Genomic DNA, 19,292 nt, shown 5'->3' with positions numbered 1-19,292 from the left:
AAGGAAGAAAGAAAGAAAGAAGGCAGGGGAGAGGGAGAGAGGGAAGGAAGGTAGGAAGCAAGAGAGAGAGGGAAGTGGGGGAGAGGGAGGGAAGGAAGAAAGAAGGGAGGGGGGGGAGAGAGGGAGAAAGGAAGGAAGGAAAGATGAGGCAAAAAAAAGAGAAAGAATCAGGACAATCCAGAGAGCGCCCACTGAACGAAAGAATGTTTAACCAGGTCAGGGAAAAACCTAAGCACAACGTTTCTCAACTTCGATCACTTTAAGATCACTTCAACGCCCAGAATTCGTCCAACCAGCATGTTTTAAGGTGTATGGACTTCAACTCCCAGAATTCCCCAGCATGCTTTGAGCGTGGCCTATGAATTTGCTTCTTCAGATTCAGACTGTGAAGACCTCGGTTCGGTTCCTCTCCGAGGGGGGTGGGAGAAGGGATCTTTCCAATGCAGAGAAAGGTGACCTGATAGGCAGAAAGGGCCACGTTTTAGGAGAATCCCCGAGTTTGGGGTCTCTGATGGAATGGAACCTTCCTTGTCTCCAGGATCAGAAAAGAAATGGCTGGGACAGGTGAGTTCCCAGCTGTGCCTTCCAAACAGCTGGGCTTCCTCCAAAGCAACTGACCGACACTCACCCACCGCCTGCGGGGCTAAGATCTGGGTGAATCCAGCCGAGAAGGTGATGAGCACGATGGGATAGGTAATCCAAGCCATGTATTGCAAGAAAACGTTGGCATCCAATCCACCGTACATCCACTTCTGGGCTGCAAAAGAGAGAGAAAGAGACAGTCTGTCAATGTTTCTCAATGCACAAGAGATAATCCTCCAGGAGAGATGGAAAGGGAGAAGGAGGGAGAGAGAAAGAAGAAAGGGAAGAGGAGAGGAGGAAAGGGGGGGGAATAAGAGTAGGAGAGAAGGTTAGATAGGAAGTACTTTAAGGTTTTGGTTATGACCTTTAAAGCGCTCCATGGCTTAGGGCCTGGGTACTTACGGGACCGCCTGCTGTTACCACATGCCTCCCACTGACCCGTACGCTCTCACAGAGAGGGACTCTTCAGGGTGCCGTCCGCCAAGCAATGTCGGCTGGCGGCCCCCAGGGGAAGGTCCTTCTCTGTGGGGGCTCCCACACTCTGGAACGAACTTCCCCCGGGTTTACGCCAAATTCCTGACCTTCGGACCTTTCGCCGCGAACTGAAGACACATCTTTTCATTCGCGCGGGGCTGGCTTAAATTTTATTGATTTTATAATTTTTATTATTAATTTTAAATGGGGTTTTAGTTTTCTATACATTTTAAATTTTTAGGCTAATTATAATAAGCTTTTTAATCTTGCATTTTATACTGTATATTGTCTTGTCTGTTTTTATTTTGCCTGTACACCGCCCTGAGTCCTTCGGGAGAAGGGCGGTATAAAAATCAAATAAATAAATAAATAAATAAAGTAGGGTGGAGGGGGAGAAAGGAAGGGGAAGTAGAGAAGGAGTAGGAGAAGAGAGAAGAAAGGAGGGAGGAAGAAAGGAGGGAGGGAAAGGAGGGAGAAGGAGAAGAAAGGATTGCTGTGAAAAGCAAAAGATGGAATGGAAGAAAGGCAACCCCGAATATATTTGAATATATTAGGATAAAAATCGAAATAGTTAAAAAAAAAAAGAATGAAAGAGAATGAACACGAATAAAAAATGGAGAAATTAGAACCTAAGGGTGAAAGAAGATGTGGCTTAATGAAATGAGCAAGGAAATATTAGGAAATGAATAAAAACTATGCAAAAAGAATATTTCGGCAAAAACTGTAACTAAGTAAAATATATTTGAATATATTGAATTGTATAAGATATGATACGGCCAATACTCTGTTCGCAAATCATTTATGTGTGTAGGGGGAGAAACTAAAAAATCAGTAAAAACTTGTTCTATAAAAAAAAAGAGAGATAATCTTCCTGGTTGAATTGCCACCACACAGGAAGCTAAACTAAATGCTTTTTTTTTTAATTTACATTTATATCCCGCCCTTCTCCGAAGACTCAGGGCGGCTTACAGTGTATAAGGCAATAGTCTCATTCTATTTGTATATTTACAAAGTCAACTTATTGCCCCCCCAACAATCTGGGTCCTCATTTTACCTACCTTATAAAGGATGGAAGGCTGAGTCAACCTTGGGCCGGGCTTGAACCTGCAGTAATTGCAGGCTGCTGTGTTCTAATAACAGGCTTCTTACAGCCTGAGCTATCACGGCCCTTCTGCCACTAAATGCTTCTGCCACCAAAGGGACCATTTTCTCAGCATCGTACACACCCCCCCCCCCAGAAATTTCAATATTTTTATTTTATTTTATACACAAACAAACATTTAGTACATCAGTCGTTTCTTCCATGTGACATCTCGGTGTTCTCTTCCTGACTTCGTCTTCTTTGTAGTTTCTTCTATCTTCATTTGCATAGACTCCGTTACATTTTTCACAAGTACAATATTCTAAATATACCATTTTCTTACACGACGATTCGTTTGCTTATCTATATTCTTTTTTTTTCTAGCCAATGGTAACATTGATCCCGTAGCTTAAAATATTCGGAAGCCTCTCTTTCTTTAATCATCAACGTTAATCTATTCATTTCTGCACAGTCTATTGATAACTCTCCCATCCAGAGGTATTTTCTCTGCTTTCCAATTTTGTGCAAAAGCTATCCTTGCTGCTGTTATTACCTGTATAATCAAGTGAATATTTTCTTTATTAATTTTCTCTGGGAGGATACGCAGTAGGAACAGCTCCGGTTTTAAATTGATATGTTGCCCACCCCCTGGAAATTTGGATGGCCCCAATCCTGCTAGGTGCTGAAGTCTATACCGTTTCCCCAGGCTTTTGAATCAGAGGAGTAGATGAGCTGGACTTAATTGATCTGATTTTTGTCTGCGAGTCCGGTTGTTGTTTGCCCTTAGAGAGCAATAGCAACAGCACTTAGACTTATATACCGCTTCAGAGTGCTTCACAGACCTAAGCGGTTTACAGAGTCAGCATATTTCCCGCCCCCGCCTCCCCCCAACAACCTGGGTTTTCATTTCACCAACATAGGAAGGATGGAAGGCTGAGTCAACCTCGAGCCAGACAGGATCGAACTCCTGACAGTCGGCAGAATTAGCCTGCAATACTGCATTCTAACCGCTGCGCCACCAAGACTCTATATTGGGTGAGAAGCAATACGGAGTGGGGTTTTTTTCCTATGCTTTAATTATTGGAAACTGCCCAGGATCACAATTAAAAAAAATAAAACGTAACACAATCTAAAAAATAAAATAATAAAATAATAAAAGTCCTTGATTTATATCAAGCTCTTGGCCAGCAACCTGCACTTATGGCAGATAGCCATAAGTGGTATGATTGCTTTCTACGACATTATTGCTGAAAACAGGCATTTACTTCGGGTGGGGGGGGGTTGCGGGTGGAAACAAAAAAGGGTCACAGTGAACAATGGGTTCACTTTACGACCACTGTGTTCACTTAGAGTGTCACGTTTACATAACATGGCAACCCACTTTGTATCCGTCATAACTTACAGCGATAATGGGCAGGTAGGCTCCATTACAGGAATGGAATAGAGTAGAGTAGAGTAGAGTAGAGTAGAGTAGAGCAGAGCAGAGCAGAACAGAACAGAACAGAACAGAACAGAACAGAACAGAACAGAACAGAACAGAAAATATGGAATGGAATGGAATGGAATAGAATAAATTGGATGGAATGGAATGAATAGAATGAATGGAATGGAATGGAATGGAATGGAACGGAATGGAATAGAACGGAACGGAACAGAGCAGAACAGAACAGAGCAGAACAGAACAGAACAGAACAGAATAGAATAGAATTCTTTATTGGCTAAGTGTGATTGGAAACACAAGGAATTTGTCTTAGGTGCATATGCTCTCAGTGTGCATAAGGAGAATAAAATACATTCATCAAGAATAAAAAGATACAACACTTAGTGATAGCCAAGGTTACTAATAAGCTATCAAATCGTACTAGAAAACAAATAAAAACAATATAAATGGAAAGATACAAGCAACATGGTTATAATAATAAGTGGGAAAAGATAAATACTAGTAAGGAAGAGAAGAAGAATAGTAATACAGTCTTAGTAAATTATTTGACAGTGTTGTTGTGGGAATTAGTTGTTAAGCAGAGTGATGGCATTGGGGGGGGGGCATGAAACTGTCCTGGTGTCTAGTTGTTTTGGTGTGCAGTGCCCTTTAGTGTCTCTTTATATGTGTTATATGTTGAAAAATAAATAAATAAAGTAACATAAAATAAAATAAATAAAGTAAAATAAATAAAATAAAATAAAATAAAATAAATAAAGTAAAATTAAATACAATAAAATAAATGAAATGAAGCGAAATGAAATAGAATAATAAAATAAAATAAAATAATAATAAAAATCAAAACAATACGCCTCCTCCTAGAAGTCTTGAGCTTCAGATTCCCAGCCCAGGAGCGCTGCCTTTGCAATTGTCATCAGCCATCTTCTTACCTTGCAGGCAAGTTGCTATCGCAAAGTCCATGGCCCAGCTCACCAAGGCCATCAGGAGTCCCAACAGGATGAGGAAGATCCAGTCTTCGCCCACTTTGGAGATGAGGAACTTCTGGCACCGCACGGTACAGACTGTAAGAAAAAGGGGGGAAAAGGGGGCGATTGAGAGATGGGGGAGGCGGGGACACCCATGGGGCTACAGCAGAGAGAAGCTGGGATACAGGAGGAAGACCAGATTGGTCCATTGCTATGGAAACCACTCACTTTCAGAGCAAGCCCTATCCACGGTTACTCACGCACTCGTGACGTCTCGCCTGGATTACTGCAATGCTCTCTACATGGGGCTCCCCTTGAGGGGCATCCGGAGGTTACAGTTAGTCCAGAATGCAGCTGCGCGGGTGATAGATGGAGCCCCTCGTGGCTCCCATATGACACCTATCCTGCGCAGACTGCACTGGCTTCCTGTGGCCTTCCGGGTGCGCTTCAAGGTTTTGGTGACCACCTTTAAAGCGCTCCATGGCATTGGGCCGGGTTATTTACGGGACCGCCTACTGCGACCGAATACCTCCCACCGTCCCGTGCGCTCTCACAGAGAGGGCCTCCTCAGGGTGCCGTCAGCGAGGCAATGTCGTCTGGCGACGCCCAGGGGAAGGGCCTTCTCTGTGGGGGCTCCCACCCTCTGGAACGATCTACCCCCCGGACTTCGTCAGCTTTCGGACCTTCGGACCTTCCGCCGCGGGCTTAAAACATACTTATTTAATTGTGCAGGACTGAGCTAGATTTTAAATTTTGGGTTTTAAATTGGGTTTTATTTCTATTTTTAATTGGACGGGCTTTAGAATAAGTTTTTTAAATGTTTTATATTGTATTTATATTCTATTTATCTGTTTTTAGTGCCTGTAAACCGCCCTGAGTCCCTTGGGAGATAGGGCGGTATATAAATATGATTAAATAAATAAATAAATAAATAAATGGGAGCAACAGAAATACAGGTGCTTTTGATAGGGAAGGTGAGCAAAAAAAATGTGATTAAATAAATTAAAAATGTGATTTAAAAAAATGTGATTAAATAAAAGGGGAACAAAACCAGGGAAAACTTGCAGTGTTTAGATACAGGAGTAAAATATCCATTAGCATTTAGCATATGGATTTAGCAAAGAGATTCTGGTCATAGGTTTGGCTTATTTGTCTCTCTGCCCACATCCTTGTCTGCCCGCATTGGTTTGTACGTTTGTCTATTAAATTTATTTGCTGCCCATCTTACAATGAAATGACTCTGGGCAGTTTGCAGCATTTAACATTAAAATCGTAACATATAAACCTCTCTAAAATAAGACCAGCAACGGCGTTTGGGCTTTGCCGGAAAACAACGTTGGTAGCTTCGTCTTCTGCTTCGTCTACCTCTTGCATTTATTTTGGTGACTTCTGAACGTTTGCCAAGAAAGGCCTTTGGCAGTTTGCCTAATTGGACCAAGGTTTGCGATAGGACTGAGGAATTTGGGTTGGGAGGAATTTCCTTTAATTTAGTTGAACTACGCTGGGAATGAAGTAATTCTCAGCTGTTTGAATAAAGTTCTTTTTTTTTTTTCACGGACTGAGTTTCCTACTACCTACGTGGGCCTGGGTCACAACAAGGCTGCTGCAGCCGAAAATGGAGCTTGGGAGTCTGTTTTTGCTGGCAGAATGCTGGGGCCACCACAGGCGCCCCTGACACAAGTGATATTCCATATCCATGCCTATCCTGCCCCCTCCCCGAGGTCAGGGAGTTGGACCAGATAGATACATATGATAGACAGACAGACAGACAGACAGAGAACAACTGTTGTGCCTCGTCCTCCTAAGCCGGGCCCCTCCCGTCTCCTCCCGGGCCTGTTATCAGACTCCGAGTCTGATAATGAAGATGAATGGCCTGTCTTGCCTCCAGCCCCCGGCCCTGCCCCCATGCCCGGAGAGGAATCAAGGAGTGAAAACAGAAATCCAATACAGCTCACTCATACAGTGTGTGTTCCTTCTACGCGGCCGTCAGAGCAGGAAGTCAGCCAAGTGGTGCAATTACCCAGACCTGCTCCCTCTGACCCCTCCCTTTCCCAGATGCCGACAGTAGAGACAGCTGAAGACAATTCAGAGTAGGTGGACCCTCGCTTCCGGAGATCTGAGAGGCGACGCCAGCAGAAGGAAGGGTGGGGCAGGCCTGGATAAATGCTGAGTCATGGAGCCACACCCCACAGCCTATATAAAGGACCTGCTTTTGGCATTCCAACCTTGAGTCAAGCTCCTGCCTGCCCTGAGAAACCTGGAAGGAATTTGGCAAAGCTGCAGAGGCTTCGTTGCCACGTTTGATACGGACTTCATTGACCCGGTCGTCGGAGGGGGAGGGGGACACGACAACAACAGAAGGATGTGATGATGGTATAGAGATAGGTACCAAAGAAGAACTGAAGAGAGGTCTGTTCGATTGATGGTACCAAGAAGTGTTGAAAAGGATCAGGGTTAAGATCAAAGAGCAAATTAAAAGAAGGGCAATTTTTTCACGGAGCCTCTCAGAGACCATCCAACCAATCAGAAGAGACAGAGGGAAGATTTATTAAAGCAGAAAACCATGAAGTGGTCAGCATGGGAGATTTCCACTCGCTCTAGACATCTGTGAGGAGATTAATTCTGCGGGACCCAAGATGTCACATCCATTTTTCCACTTGTCTTGGTGATAATTTTCTCTTTCCAAAGGTTTGAGTTGCGCATCAGGGGAACGGCTACTTCAGACTTGGTCCTTACTAATAGGATTGGTTGGCTATATTAAAGAGATGAAAACTGGATGGAAAGGGCTATACATTATTAGAGTCCTTATTTTTATTTTTATTTTAAAAAAAACACTTGCTTGGAAACAGCTCTGGACTTTAAAAAGCATAATTCTAACGAACTAAGAAAAAATAAGGAAGATGTTGATATAAAGAAAACCTTACTAAAAGATAAAATGGATTGAAGCTGGCTGGGATTTCTTGAAAAGGAAATTGAGCTTCAACAAATTAAAGTTTAAATTAAATCTCAAAATAAATTAAATCTCAAAGAGTAACCCATGAAGAAGAAAACTTAGGGAAATTGGAGAAGGTCAAATACGGTCCTCCTCATCAAGAAAGGACAGAAAGAGAATCTCAGATATTATCAACCATCAAAAGCTGGAAAGATATTAAAACAGTAAACCAGTTCATTTCTAAACATCTTGAAGAATAAGAGAATGACAGAGTTGGAAGGGACCTTGAAGGTCTTCTAGTCCAGGAGTCTCCAACCTTGGCAACTTTTAAGCCTGGAGGTCTTCAACTCCCAGAATTCTGGGAGTTGAAGTCCGCCAGAATTCTGGGAGTTGAAGTCCGCCAGGCTTAAAGTTGCCAAGACTGGAGACCCTGTTCTAATCCAAGCCACTGCTCAGGCAGGAACCCCTATACCAGTGACAGCTCACCTTCTCAGCATCAAGTGCCCAAACCAGAATGTGCACCAGCCAGCTGGTCTTCGGATTTCCGGTGCTCCCGCGTGCACGAAGACCAGCTGGCATGTCAGAAACCCAAAGACCAGCTGGCAACGGCACGAGTACCCACAGAGAAGGCTCCGTGTGCCACCTCTGGCACGCGTGCTATAGGTTTGCCATCACGGCCCTATACCATTTCAGGCAAATGGTTGTCCAATCTTTATGTCCTGCTCTCGAGTTGCCATAGGCAAGGGGGAAGCAACAGGGCAGCCAAAAACAAAAGCAAATTCCAGACATATCTCTCTCAAGGCTGTTTCCCAGGGTTACCCACAGTAGCCGGTGGGGAGTGATCTCTACAACCCGTGAAATTGCTCTGTTGGCGAATGTGACTGATGACACTCCCGGGAGGGAGGGGGAAACAGGGTCAAGATTGGGTCATAAATTACATGGGGTCAGAGTTGGCTTCACTTGGAACATGCAGACACATTAAAAGTTTCCAGTGATGGAGCGCCCACAACTTCTGGAGGCAAGTCGTTCCACTCGTTGATTGTTCTCACTTTCAGGAAATTTCTCCTTAGTTCTAGGTTGCATCTCTCCTTAATTAGTTTCCATTTTGTCCTGCCTTTGGGTGCTTTGGAAAATAGGTTGGCCCCCTCTTCTTTGTGGCAGCCCCTTACATATCGGAACATTGCTATCACGTCACCCCTAGTCCTTCTTTTCATTAAAGTAGACGTACCCAATTCCCACAACCGTCCTTCATATGTTTCAGCCTTGAGTTCTCAAATCATCTTTGTTGAATGAGACTTCCCAAGAAATTGTCTTGTTTTTTATTTTTTGCACTGTTATGTAATATAAATTTAATGAGGTGGTAGACTTCATAATACTAAACAAGATCAAAAGTTTCTTTCAAAGTACATTGGACTAAGACTATACTCTGAAAGTTCACTAGGTTTCATTCAGCAAAAATAATTATATGGACTCATTGGCCAAAATTGTAAGTAAGTTTGCCCATTTCCTCATATTATGTAGGCGACCTTAATCAGGCTCCGTTCGTGCCCCTTCACTCAAGCCATTCATGTAATCCCTGGAAAGTGACCAAAACTGGCTGCCAAACTCTTAACTTTCAACGTGAAAGAGGAGGAAAGTTATTAAACCCTCAGGAAACAAGCTTAATGAATTGCATCTAATTTGTTAACCATCTGAAAACAAATCGGAACAAATTTCAGCTGATGTATTTGCCCGGCAGCTGATCATTTGGGACAATGTGAGTCCCAAATATGTACCTTGCCACACCGCTCATATCCTCAAAGTGGTGGAGTTATGAGATCTAGGTAGTCCTCAAATTAAGGCCATTTGTTTAGAAAGCAAAGTTAATAGGGAATCCAGATTTACAATTGCGCCGATTTACTTAACCACGGCGGCAAGGAAGGTCCTAAAATGGGGCAGAATTCACTTAACAAATTTGGGGTGTAAAGTAAGTCAAGGACTATCCATACTCTAAAGTTTGCCTAGTGTTAGTCCAACCACTACAAATTGGCCCGTTTACCCAGGATTTAAATCGGGAGTTGGTTTACCAGAAGACTACAGGTCTCAAAATTGTTACCAACTTATCTTCAAGGGCAGTATTCACGAGTCTGACTAACACCACTTATCTATAGAGAAAGGAAGAAACTGTTTCTCTCCATCCAAGGTTTATATTTTGTTACTTCTCAATCAACTAGGTCAGGAGATGGAGAGTATCATAGAAAGCAATGGCAAGACAACCTTCTCCGGCTGAAGATGTGGCCTTCAAGTCCCAAGGACTATCTGTACGATTCAGAATGTGTTGGCTGAAAATGGGTTTGTTTAAAGATCAATCCATCGATTAATCAGAATAGAGCTGGAAGGGACCTTGGAGATCTTCTAGTCCAACCCACTGTTCAAGCAGAAGAACCTATACAATTTGAGACAAGTGGCTGTCCAGTCTCTTCTTAAGAAACCTCCAGTGATGGAGCACCCACAACTTCTGGTTGCAAGCTGTTCCACTGGTTAATTGTTCTCACTGTTAGGAGGTTTCTCCTTAATTCCAGGCTGTTTCTTTCCTTGATTGGTTTCCATCCATTGTTTCTTGTCTTGCCTTCAGATGCTTTCAAAAATAAGTTGACTCCCTCTTCTTTGTGGCAGCCCCTCAAATACTGGAATACTGCTGTCATGTCTCCCCTGGTCCTTCTTTTCTCTAGACTAGCCAACCCCAAATCCTACAACTGGTCTTCATATGTTTTAGTCTCCAGGCCTTTAATCTGGAGGCTGGAGGCTAAAGCATATGAAGAACAGTTGCAGGAACTGGGTATGTCTAGTTTAATGAAAAGAAGGACTAGGGGAGACATGATAGCAGTGTTCCAATATCTGTTCTGTCCCCTCCACCTCCATCCGGGAGGGGGCCAGGCCTGGGAGGGGGTGGCTGGAGTCACAACAATATCTCAGGGGCTGCCACAAAGAAGAGGGAGTCAAGCTATTCTCCAAAGCACTTGAAGGCAGGACGAGAAGCAATGGGTGGAAACTAATCAAAGAGAAAAGCAACCTAGAAGTAAGGAGAAATTTCCTGAGAGTTAGAACTATTAATCGGTGGAACAACTTGCCTGCAGAAGTTGTGAATGCTCCAACACTGGAAATCTTTAAGAAGATGTTGGATAACCACTTATCTGAAGTGGTGCAGGGTTTCCTGCCTGGGCAGGGGGTTGGACTAGAAGACCTCCAAGGTCCCTTCCAACTCTGTTATTCTTTGTTCTAATCGGCTTAGTTGCTCTTTTTTGCACTTTTTCCAAAGCCCCAACATCTTTTTTCTAATGTGGTGACCAAATCTGGATGCAAGTATTCTAGGTGTGGCCTTATAAAGCGGTACTAATACTTCACGTGATCTTCATTCAATGACTGCAGTCATTGGCTTAAGAACTATGGCATTTCCTTTACGACCACTGCAAAAAAGAAAGGGAAAAAAGCAGACTCCATTACGGTCATAAATCAAGGATGACCTGTATTACATGATCCCAGCCTTAGGTGGTCAGCTAGAGCAGAGGTCTCCAACCTTGGCAACTTTTAAGGCTTGTGGACTTCAACTCCCAGAGTTCCTGGCTGAGGAATTATGGGAGTTGAAGTCCACAAGCCTTAAAGTTGCCAAGGTTGGAGACCTCTGAGCTAGAGTCATGCTGCACTGTTTTCTTTTCTTTTTTCTTTTCTTTTCTTTTCTTTTTTTGTTGAGTACATATTAGATATTATATATAAGTATAAGCATGAATTGAAAACATAAAATGAATACAATTAAAGGGAACATTAGGACAGGGACGGTAGGCACGCTGGTGTTCTTATGCATGCCCCTTACAGACCTCTTAGGAATGAGGTGAGGTTAACAGTAGAGAGTCTAAGGTTAAAATTTTGGGGGTTTTGAGATGAAACCACAGTCAGGTAGTGGATTCCAGGCATCGCCCATTCTGTTGCTGAAGTCGTATTTTCTGCCATGGAGTTTGGAGCAGTTCACTTTAAGTTTGTATCTATTGTGCGCTCATATATTGTTGTGGTTGAAGGTGACGGAGTCCTTGACAGGTGACTTATTCTTCTCCACGGGCATTTCCTGTCATGAGTTTGAGGAAGTCCTAGTGGATAACCATTTAGATATGAGCCAGCAGTGTGCAGCAGCTGCTAAAAAAGCCAACACAGTTCTGGGCTGCATAAACAGAGGGGTAGAATCAAGATCACGTGAAGTGTTAGTGCCACTTTATAATGCCTTGGTAAGGCCACACTTGGAATATTGCATCCAGTTTTGGTCGCCACGATGTAAAAAAGATGTTGAGACTCTAGAAAGAGTGCAGAGAAGAGCAACAAAGATGATTAGGGGACTGGAGGATAAAACATATGAAGAACGGTTGCAGGAACTGGGTATGTCTAGTTTAACAAAAAGAAGGACTAGGGGAGACATGATAGCAGTGTTCCAATATCTCAGGGGCTGCCACAAAGAGGGAGTCGGGTTGTTCTCCAAAGCACCTGAGGGTAGAACAAGAAGCAATGGGTGGAAACTGATCAAAGAAAGAAGCAACTTAGAACTAAGGAGAAATTTCCTGACAGTTAGAACAATTAATAAGTGGAAAGACTTGCCTTCAGAAGTTGTGAATGCTCCAACACTGGAAATTTTTAAGAAAATGTTGGATAACCATCTGACTGAGATGGTGTAGGGTTTCCTGCCTGGGCAGGGGGTTGGACTAGAAGGCCTCCAAGGTCCCTTCCAACTCTGATGTTATGTTATGTTATGTTATGTTATGTTATGTTATGTTATGTTATGTTATGTTATGTTATGTTATGTTATGTTATGTTATGTTATGTTATGTTATGTTATGTTATGTTATGTTATGTCACTGAAGAGTTACAACACCCAGGTGTTTCTGCTTCGTTTTCAGATCTGGGCAGAGCAGAACCGCAAATCTGAACCAGCTTGGCCCTTTGATACTCAAACAGCTCTCAAACAGATATTCAAGAGGCTGCCAGATGTTCTGCATCTGGATGGCCAGTGCTGCCCCCCGGGGCGAGCTCAGAGACCGGTCCCAAATTCTGACTTCATGAGTAAGCCTACAGTCGGCCATCCTTTTGCCCCATTGCTGTGACAGCTGTAGGAAGCCAACAGCTGGACGCAGGGCGGGGAGGGGGGGGAGGCTGTGGCATGGAGGCAGCTCCGGATAGGAAAACAAGCCTCTCGCCCTCCTGCCCATCTGGTCACAGGAGGGGGCTTTTCGAGAAGAGGAGAGGAACGCGGTCACGGCCAAGGCCACCCCAGGACAGAGGAGTCTGGACACGGTCCATCTCCTGCGGCTGCCCCCCTCTCCCCCCCCCCCACCCGCCCCGTGCGTTGGCAACTTTTCACAGGGAAACAGCCTCAAGGACAAGGCAAGCTGTGACTGCAGCAGTTGCTAAGGGATTTAGGAAGAGCCAGATCCCACAAACAATGTGTGTTTATGTGTTTCTCGCTTTCTCTCTCTCTCTTTCTCTCTCTCTCTCTTTCTCTCTCCCTCCTCTCTCTTTCTCCTTTCCTCCCTCCCTCCCTCTCTCTTTTTCTCTCTCTTTCTCTCTCCCTCCTCTCTCTTTCTCCTTTCCTCCCTCCCTCCCTCTCTCTTTCTCTCTCTCTTCTTCCCTCCCTCCTTTGTCTGAAAGGCGTAGTTTCCTGCTTGAGCAGAAGGTTGGACTGGGAGACCTTTAAGGTTCCTTAAGAGGAGAAGAGGAAGGAAGAGGGGTAGAAGAGGGAGAAGGAAGGTGTAGGGTGGAGGGAGGAGAGGATGTAGATAAGAGAAGGAGAGGAAGGTCTGGAAAGTAGAAGAAGGTAGAAGAGGGAAGAGTGTTAAAAAGGGGGGTGGTGACTGGGCAAGCCCGACTAATTGTATATAATTGTACATTGGATGAATTATTTGATATGATTGTAAAAATAAAACTTTTTTATGAAAAAAGAAAAAAAAAGGTTTCTTCCAACTTTGTTGTTATTCTGTATACTCAATTTTAACCCTCCCCTTTTGGGGAAAAGAAGGGGGCTTAGCGTGTTGTGTAAATCCACTCTTTCAGTTCGTTCACAATTCAGCATTCCCCCAAACACTTCACGTGGCTTTTTTGGTGTCTGCCTCCTAAATATTTACAGATCCCTCTCATCCTGGACATAAACTGTTTCAACTCCTACCCTCAAAACGACGCTATAGAGCACTGCACACCAGAACAACTAGACACAAGGACAGTTTTTTCCCGAAGGCCATCACTCTGCTAAACAAATAATTCCTTCAACACTCTCAAACTATTTACTGAATTTGCACTTAATCTTCTTATCGTTCCCATCACCCATCTCCTCCCACTTATGACTGTAACTTTGTTGCTTGCATCCTTACGATTTATACTGATATTGTTTCCTGATTGCTTAATTGTACCCTATGACTATCATTAAGTGTTGTAAGTGTTGTACCTTGATGAAGGTATCTTTTCTTTTATGTACACTGAGAGCATATGCACCAAGACAAATTCCTTGGGTGTCCAATCACACTTGGCCAATAAAAATTCTATTCTATCATATTCTATTCTATTCTATTCTATTCTATTCTATTCTATTCTATTCTATTCTATTCTATTCTATTCTATTCTAATTCTTTTATGTACACTGAGAGCTTATGCACCAAGACATATTCCTTGTGTGTCTAATCACACTTGGCCAATAAAAATTCTATTCTATTCTATTCTATTCTATTCTATTCTATTCTATTCCATTCTATTCTATTCTATTCTATTCTATTCTTTTATGTACACTGAGAGCTTATGCACCAAGACATATTTCTTGTGTGTCCAATCACACTTGGCCAATAAAAAATTCTATTCTATTCTATTCTATTCTATTCTATTCTATTCTATTCTATTCTATTCTATTCTATTCTTTTATGTACACTGAGAGCTTATGCACCAAGACATATTCCTTGTGTGTCTAATCACACTTGGCCAATAAAAAATTCTATTCTATTCTATTCTATTCTATTCTATTCTATTCTATTCTATTCTATTCTATTCTTTTATGTACACTGAGAGCTTATGCACCAAGACATATTCCTTGTGTGTCCAATCACACTTGGCTAATAAAAAATTCTATTCTATTCTATTCTATTCTATTCTATTCTATTCTATTCTATTCTATTCTATTCTATTGTTTTATGTACATTGAGAGCTTATGCACCAAGACATATTCCTTGTGTGTCTAATCACACTTGGCCAATAAAAATTCTATTCTATTCTATTCTATTCTATTCTATTCTATTCTATTCTGTTCTGTTCTGTTCTGTTCTGTTCTGTTCTGTTCTGTTCTATTCTATTCTAAAGACTGTATGAACGCACAACCACCCAATTTTCTCATGCATGCATTTCTTTCGGTACACAAGTACCAATTTCCCAACGTCTGACTGAGCCTCCACCACTCCCCTTCTCTCAGACCAGAATGGTTAATCTGCATAAAACTGGGGACAAAGGTAATTGTAATCCTCTATTATCTGCAGAGTGTCAGATTAAATTCTGCCGCACAATCCTTCCTTTGACGGCAGCCATGTGTTGTCACAGACTTGTGAGGAATGGCTTCTCTCAGCCTGAATAAAACTCTCATTGAAATGTGCCATGTCTTTACCTTGTGTTCAAGAAAAGCTACACTGCTGGCCCAGTTCACACGGCATACTTAACCCTTTAGGACCCTTAGAGACTTAAGAAAGAATGCAGAGAAGAGAAACAAAGATGATTAGGGGTTCTGGAATCCAAAATATATAGAATAGAATAGAATAGGATAGGATAGAATAGAATAGAATAGATTTTTTTATTGGCCAAGTGTGATTGGACACACAAGGAATATGTCTTGGTGCATATGCTCTCAGTGTACATAAAAGAAAAGATACGTTCATCAAGGTACAACATTTACAACACAATTGATGGTCAATATATCAGTATAAATCATAAGGATTGCCAGCAACAAAGTTACAGTCATGCAGTCGTAAGTGGAAGGAGATGGGTGATGGGAACGATAAGAAGATTAATAGTAGTGCAGATTTAGTAAATAGTTTGACAGTACTGAGGGAATTATTTGTTTAGCAGAGTGATGGCCTTCGGGAAAAAACTGGTCTTGTGTCTAGTTGTTCTGGTGTGCAGTGCTCTATAGCGTCGTTTTGAGGGTAGGAGTTGAAACAGTTTATGTCCAGGATGCGAGGGGTCTGTAAATATTTTCACGGCCCTCTTCTTGATTCGTGCAGTATACAGGTCCTCAATGGAAGGCAGGTTGGTGGCAATTATTTTTTCTGCAGTTCTAATTATCCTCTGAAGTGTGTCTTTCTTGTTGGGTTGCAGAACCGAACCAGACAGTTATAGAGGCGCAAATGACAGACTCAGTAATTCCTCTGTAGAACTGAATCAGCAGCTCCTCGGGCAGTTTGAGCTTATTGAGTTGGCGTAGTTGGCATATATGAAGAATGGTTGCAGGAATTGGGTATGTCTAGTCTGCTGAAGACTAAACCACGCTAAGACACTGTCAATCGAAAGGTCGGCAGTTCAGCAAAACTGGCTGAGGAACTCTGGGAGTTGAAGTCCACAAGTCTTAAAAGAGCCAAGTTTGCAGATCCCTGGTTTAGGGCCATGATAGATAAATGGTGGCATGTCAAATGATCTGCGGTCAGGAAAAGAGGTATTTTTTTTGGGGGGGGGGTTGCCACTCCCCCTTTCCAAGCAAATATGTAATACACACAGAACACTCCTCTATGGCGATTCTCAGTCATCCAGGTCATGGTTGTCCCAAAGGTGTTTTTTCAAAAGGCAATGGGGACTTTGTTTTCCCCCCAAAGATGTTTCACTTCTCATCCAAGAAGCTTCTTCCGTTCTGACTGTTCAATCCTTCCAGTCGGAAACTGAAGAAGCTTCTTGGATGAGAAGCAAGACGTCTTCAAGGAAAAAACAAAGTCCACCCAGATCACCTGCATATTTGAATTGCATTGAATGAATTCTGGTTCTCCCTATTCCCAATCTGCTTCAAGGAACTGATGCATTTCGCGCCTTTCAATCAAAGGACGCCACGGAACACTGTCATCCAAACCGCTTATTTCGATGCCCACGGCAGAAGGATAAAATTAGCACATAGAAACCCAGAGGTCCAAGCCCTTGTTTGCAAACAAAGAACGAGTTCACGAAACATGTTAAACCCTCATCCTAGTTTCCCCCGACGAGGAATTGACATGCAGAATACAAAATGACAGAGTTGGAAGGGTCATCCAGTCCAACCCACCCACTCACCCGCCCAAGCAGAAGACCCTACATCATTTCTGACAGATGTTTATTTGTACCCTATGACTATCATTAAGTGTTGTAGCTTAGAATTCTTGATGATCTTTTCTTTTATGTACACTGAGAGCATATACACCAAGACAAATTCCTTGTGTGTCCAATCACACTTGGCCAATAAAGAATTCTATTCAATTCTATTCAATTCTATTCAATTCTATTCTATTCAATTCTATTCAATTCTATTCAATTCTATTCTATAGTACCTTATGATTCTTGACAAATGTATCTTGTCTTTTTATGTACACTGAGAGCATATGCACCAAGACAAATTCCTTGTGTGTCCAATCACACTTGGTCAGTAAAGAATTCTATTCTATTCTATTCTATTCTATTCTATTCTATTCTATTCTATAGTACCTTATGATTCTTGACAAATGTATCTTGTCTTTTTATGTACACTGAGAGCATATGCACCAAGACAAATTCCTTGTGTGTCCAATCACACTTGGCCAATAAAGAATTCTATTCTATTCTATTCTATTCTATTCTATTCTATTCTATTCTATTCTATTCTATTCTATTCTATTCTATTCTATTCTATTCTATGGTACCTTATGATTCTTGACAAATGTATCTTGTCTTTTTATGTACACTGAGAGCATATGCACCAAGACAAATTGTGTGTCCAATCACACTTGGTCAGTAAAGAATTCAATTCAATTCAATTCAATTCAATTCAATTCAATTCAATTCAATTCAATTCAATTCAATTCAATTCAATTCAATTCAATTCAATTCTATTCTATTCTATTCTATTCTATTCTATTCTATTCTATTCTATTCTATTCTATTCTATTCTATTCCATTCCATTCCATTCCATTGCATTCCATTCCATATTTTCTATTCTATTCTATTCTATTCTATTCTATTCTATTCTATTCTATTCTATTCTATTCTATTCTATTCATGACCTTTCCAGCCAACTTCCAATGAGCCAAGTTAATAAGGCAAGCCAGGTTCGCTTAACAACTGCATGATTCACTTAATGACTGCAGCGATTTGCTTACGAAGCGTAGCAAAAGAAGGTCATAAAATGGGGTGCAACTCACTCAATAGCCACCTTGTGCTTGGTAATGGAAATACTGATCCCAATTGTGATTGTTAGTTGAGAACGACTAGCGTCCACACAAGCTGGCGAAGACCCACAAACGACCCAGAAACTTTCCCTAGGGTGGAACTAAGCATTGCCCAAGATTTCCCTTCCTGCAGGGTTAAGAAAACAGAAGCGCTGTTTGTTTAGTGACCGTCTGAAATTACAACAGCGCTGAAAAAAGTGACTTATGACCATTTTTCACGCTTATGACCATTGCAGCATCCCCAAGGTCACTGGATCAAAATTCGGAAACTTGACAACTGACTCATATTTATGACAGTTTCAGTGTCCTGGGGTCCCCTTTTGCGACCTTCTGACAAGCAAAGTCAATGGGGAAAGCCAGATTCACTTAACAACCGTGTTATTAACATAACCACTGCAGTGATTCACTTAACCACTGTGCCAAGAAAAGTCGTAAAATGGGGCAAAATCCACTTAACAAATGTCTTGCTTAGCGACAGACATTTGGGGCTCAATTGTGGTCGTAAAACAAGGACTACCTGTACCCAGCAATATGCAAATTGGATCCTTTCTTCCCCATCTCCTTTGCATTCATTCAAAGAGGCTGCTAGGAGCAATAGCCCTTAGACTTATATACCGCTTCACAATGCTTTCCAACCCTCTCAGAGTCATCATATTTGCCCTCAACTATCTGGGTCCTCATTTTATCAACTTCGGAAGAATGGAAAGCTGAATCAACCTTGAGCCGGTCAGAATCGAACTGCCGAATTGCTGGCAGCCGGCAGTCAGCAAAAGTAGCCTGCAGTACTGCGTTCTAACCACTGCGCCACCACGGCTCTAGTCGATACAAATGTTAAGGCCTGGCACGGACATGCTCAGCCCAGAACAAGCTACTTACTACGGCAACAGGCACAGCGACCGTGGTCGTACTCCAGAAACTCGGAAGGACGCAGCCGCTCCTTCGGGGAAAATTTCCAGCCTTCCTGCTGCAGCCGGACGCGAGCCGCTTCATCCTTGGCAAATGCTCCCAGGTCTTGGGTGTAGCGTCCATACATCTGGGGAGAAAAGAGAAAGCAAGTGGATCAAGGGCGCTGCCAGGGAGGTCAAGAGAAGATGGCTTGGTCTACCTTCATGCAGAGATCAAGAGGGAGTGTGAACCCGACACTAGGACCCTACAAAGAGATGCGAGCCTAGAGGTCTGTGTCTTTCCCCTAGAACAGGAGTGTCAAACTCTAGGCCCTGGGGCTGCATCCGGCCCGCAGGGTGCTTAGATCTGGCCCGCGGGCTGCCCTGGAAACAGCAAAGGACCGTCCCGCGGTGCCTCTGCCTGGGAAAATGGAGCTCAAGAGCCCATTTTCACTGGCCGAGTGCTTGGGCCACCACAGGTGCCCTCAACCCTCGTGACGTTGTGCTG

General features: G+C 42.7%; 1 protein-coding gene across 2 annotated transcripts in view; it reads right to left on the bottom strand.

The window, feature by feature from the left end:
- The window catches only part of CLCN2 (chloride voltage-gated channel 2), a 171,996-nt gene that overhangs the window by 100,790 nt on the left and 51,914 nt on the right, over positions 1-19,292 (bottom strand). For both annotated transcript variants that reach the window (XM_058188482.1, XM_058188483.1), the window contains exons 2-4: positions 18,777-18,933; positions 4,508-4,639; positions 629-757 (exon numbers count right to left, since the gene is read on the bottom strand). In XM_058188482.1, coding sequence (XP_058044465.1) covers positions 629-757; positions 4,508-4,639; positions 18,777-18,933 — 418 coding nt within the window. The remainder of the gene's footprint in view (positions 1-628; positions 758-4,507; positions 4,640-18,776; positions 18,934-19,292) is intronic.

The sequence above is a fragment of the Ahaetulla prasina genome, chromosome 6, assembly GCF_028640845.1.
Source record: "Ahaetulla prasina isolate Xishuangbanna chromosome 6, ASM2864084v1, whole genome shotgun sequence".
NCBI lineage: Eukaryota > Metazoa > Chordata > Lepidosauria > Squamata > Colubridae > Ahaetulla > Ahaetulla prasina.
The sequence above is the reverse complement of the archived record's forward strand: the minus strand, read 5'-3'. Positions and strand labels throughout refer to the sequence as shown.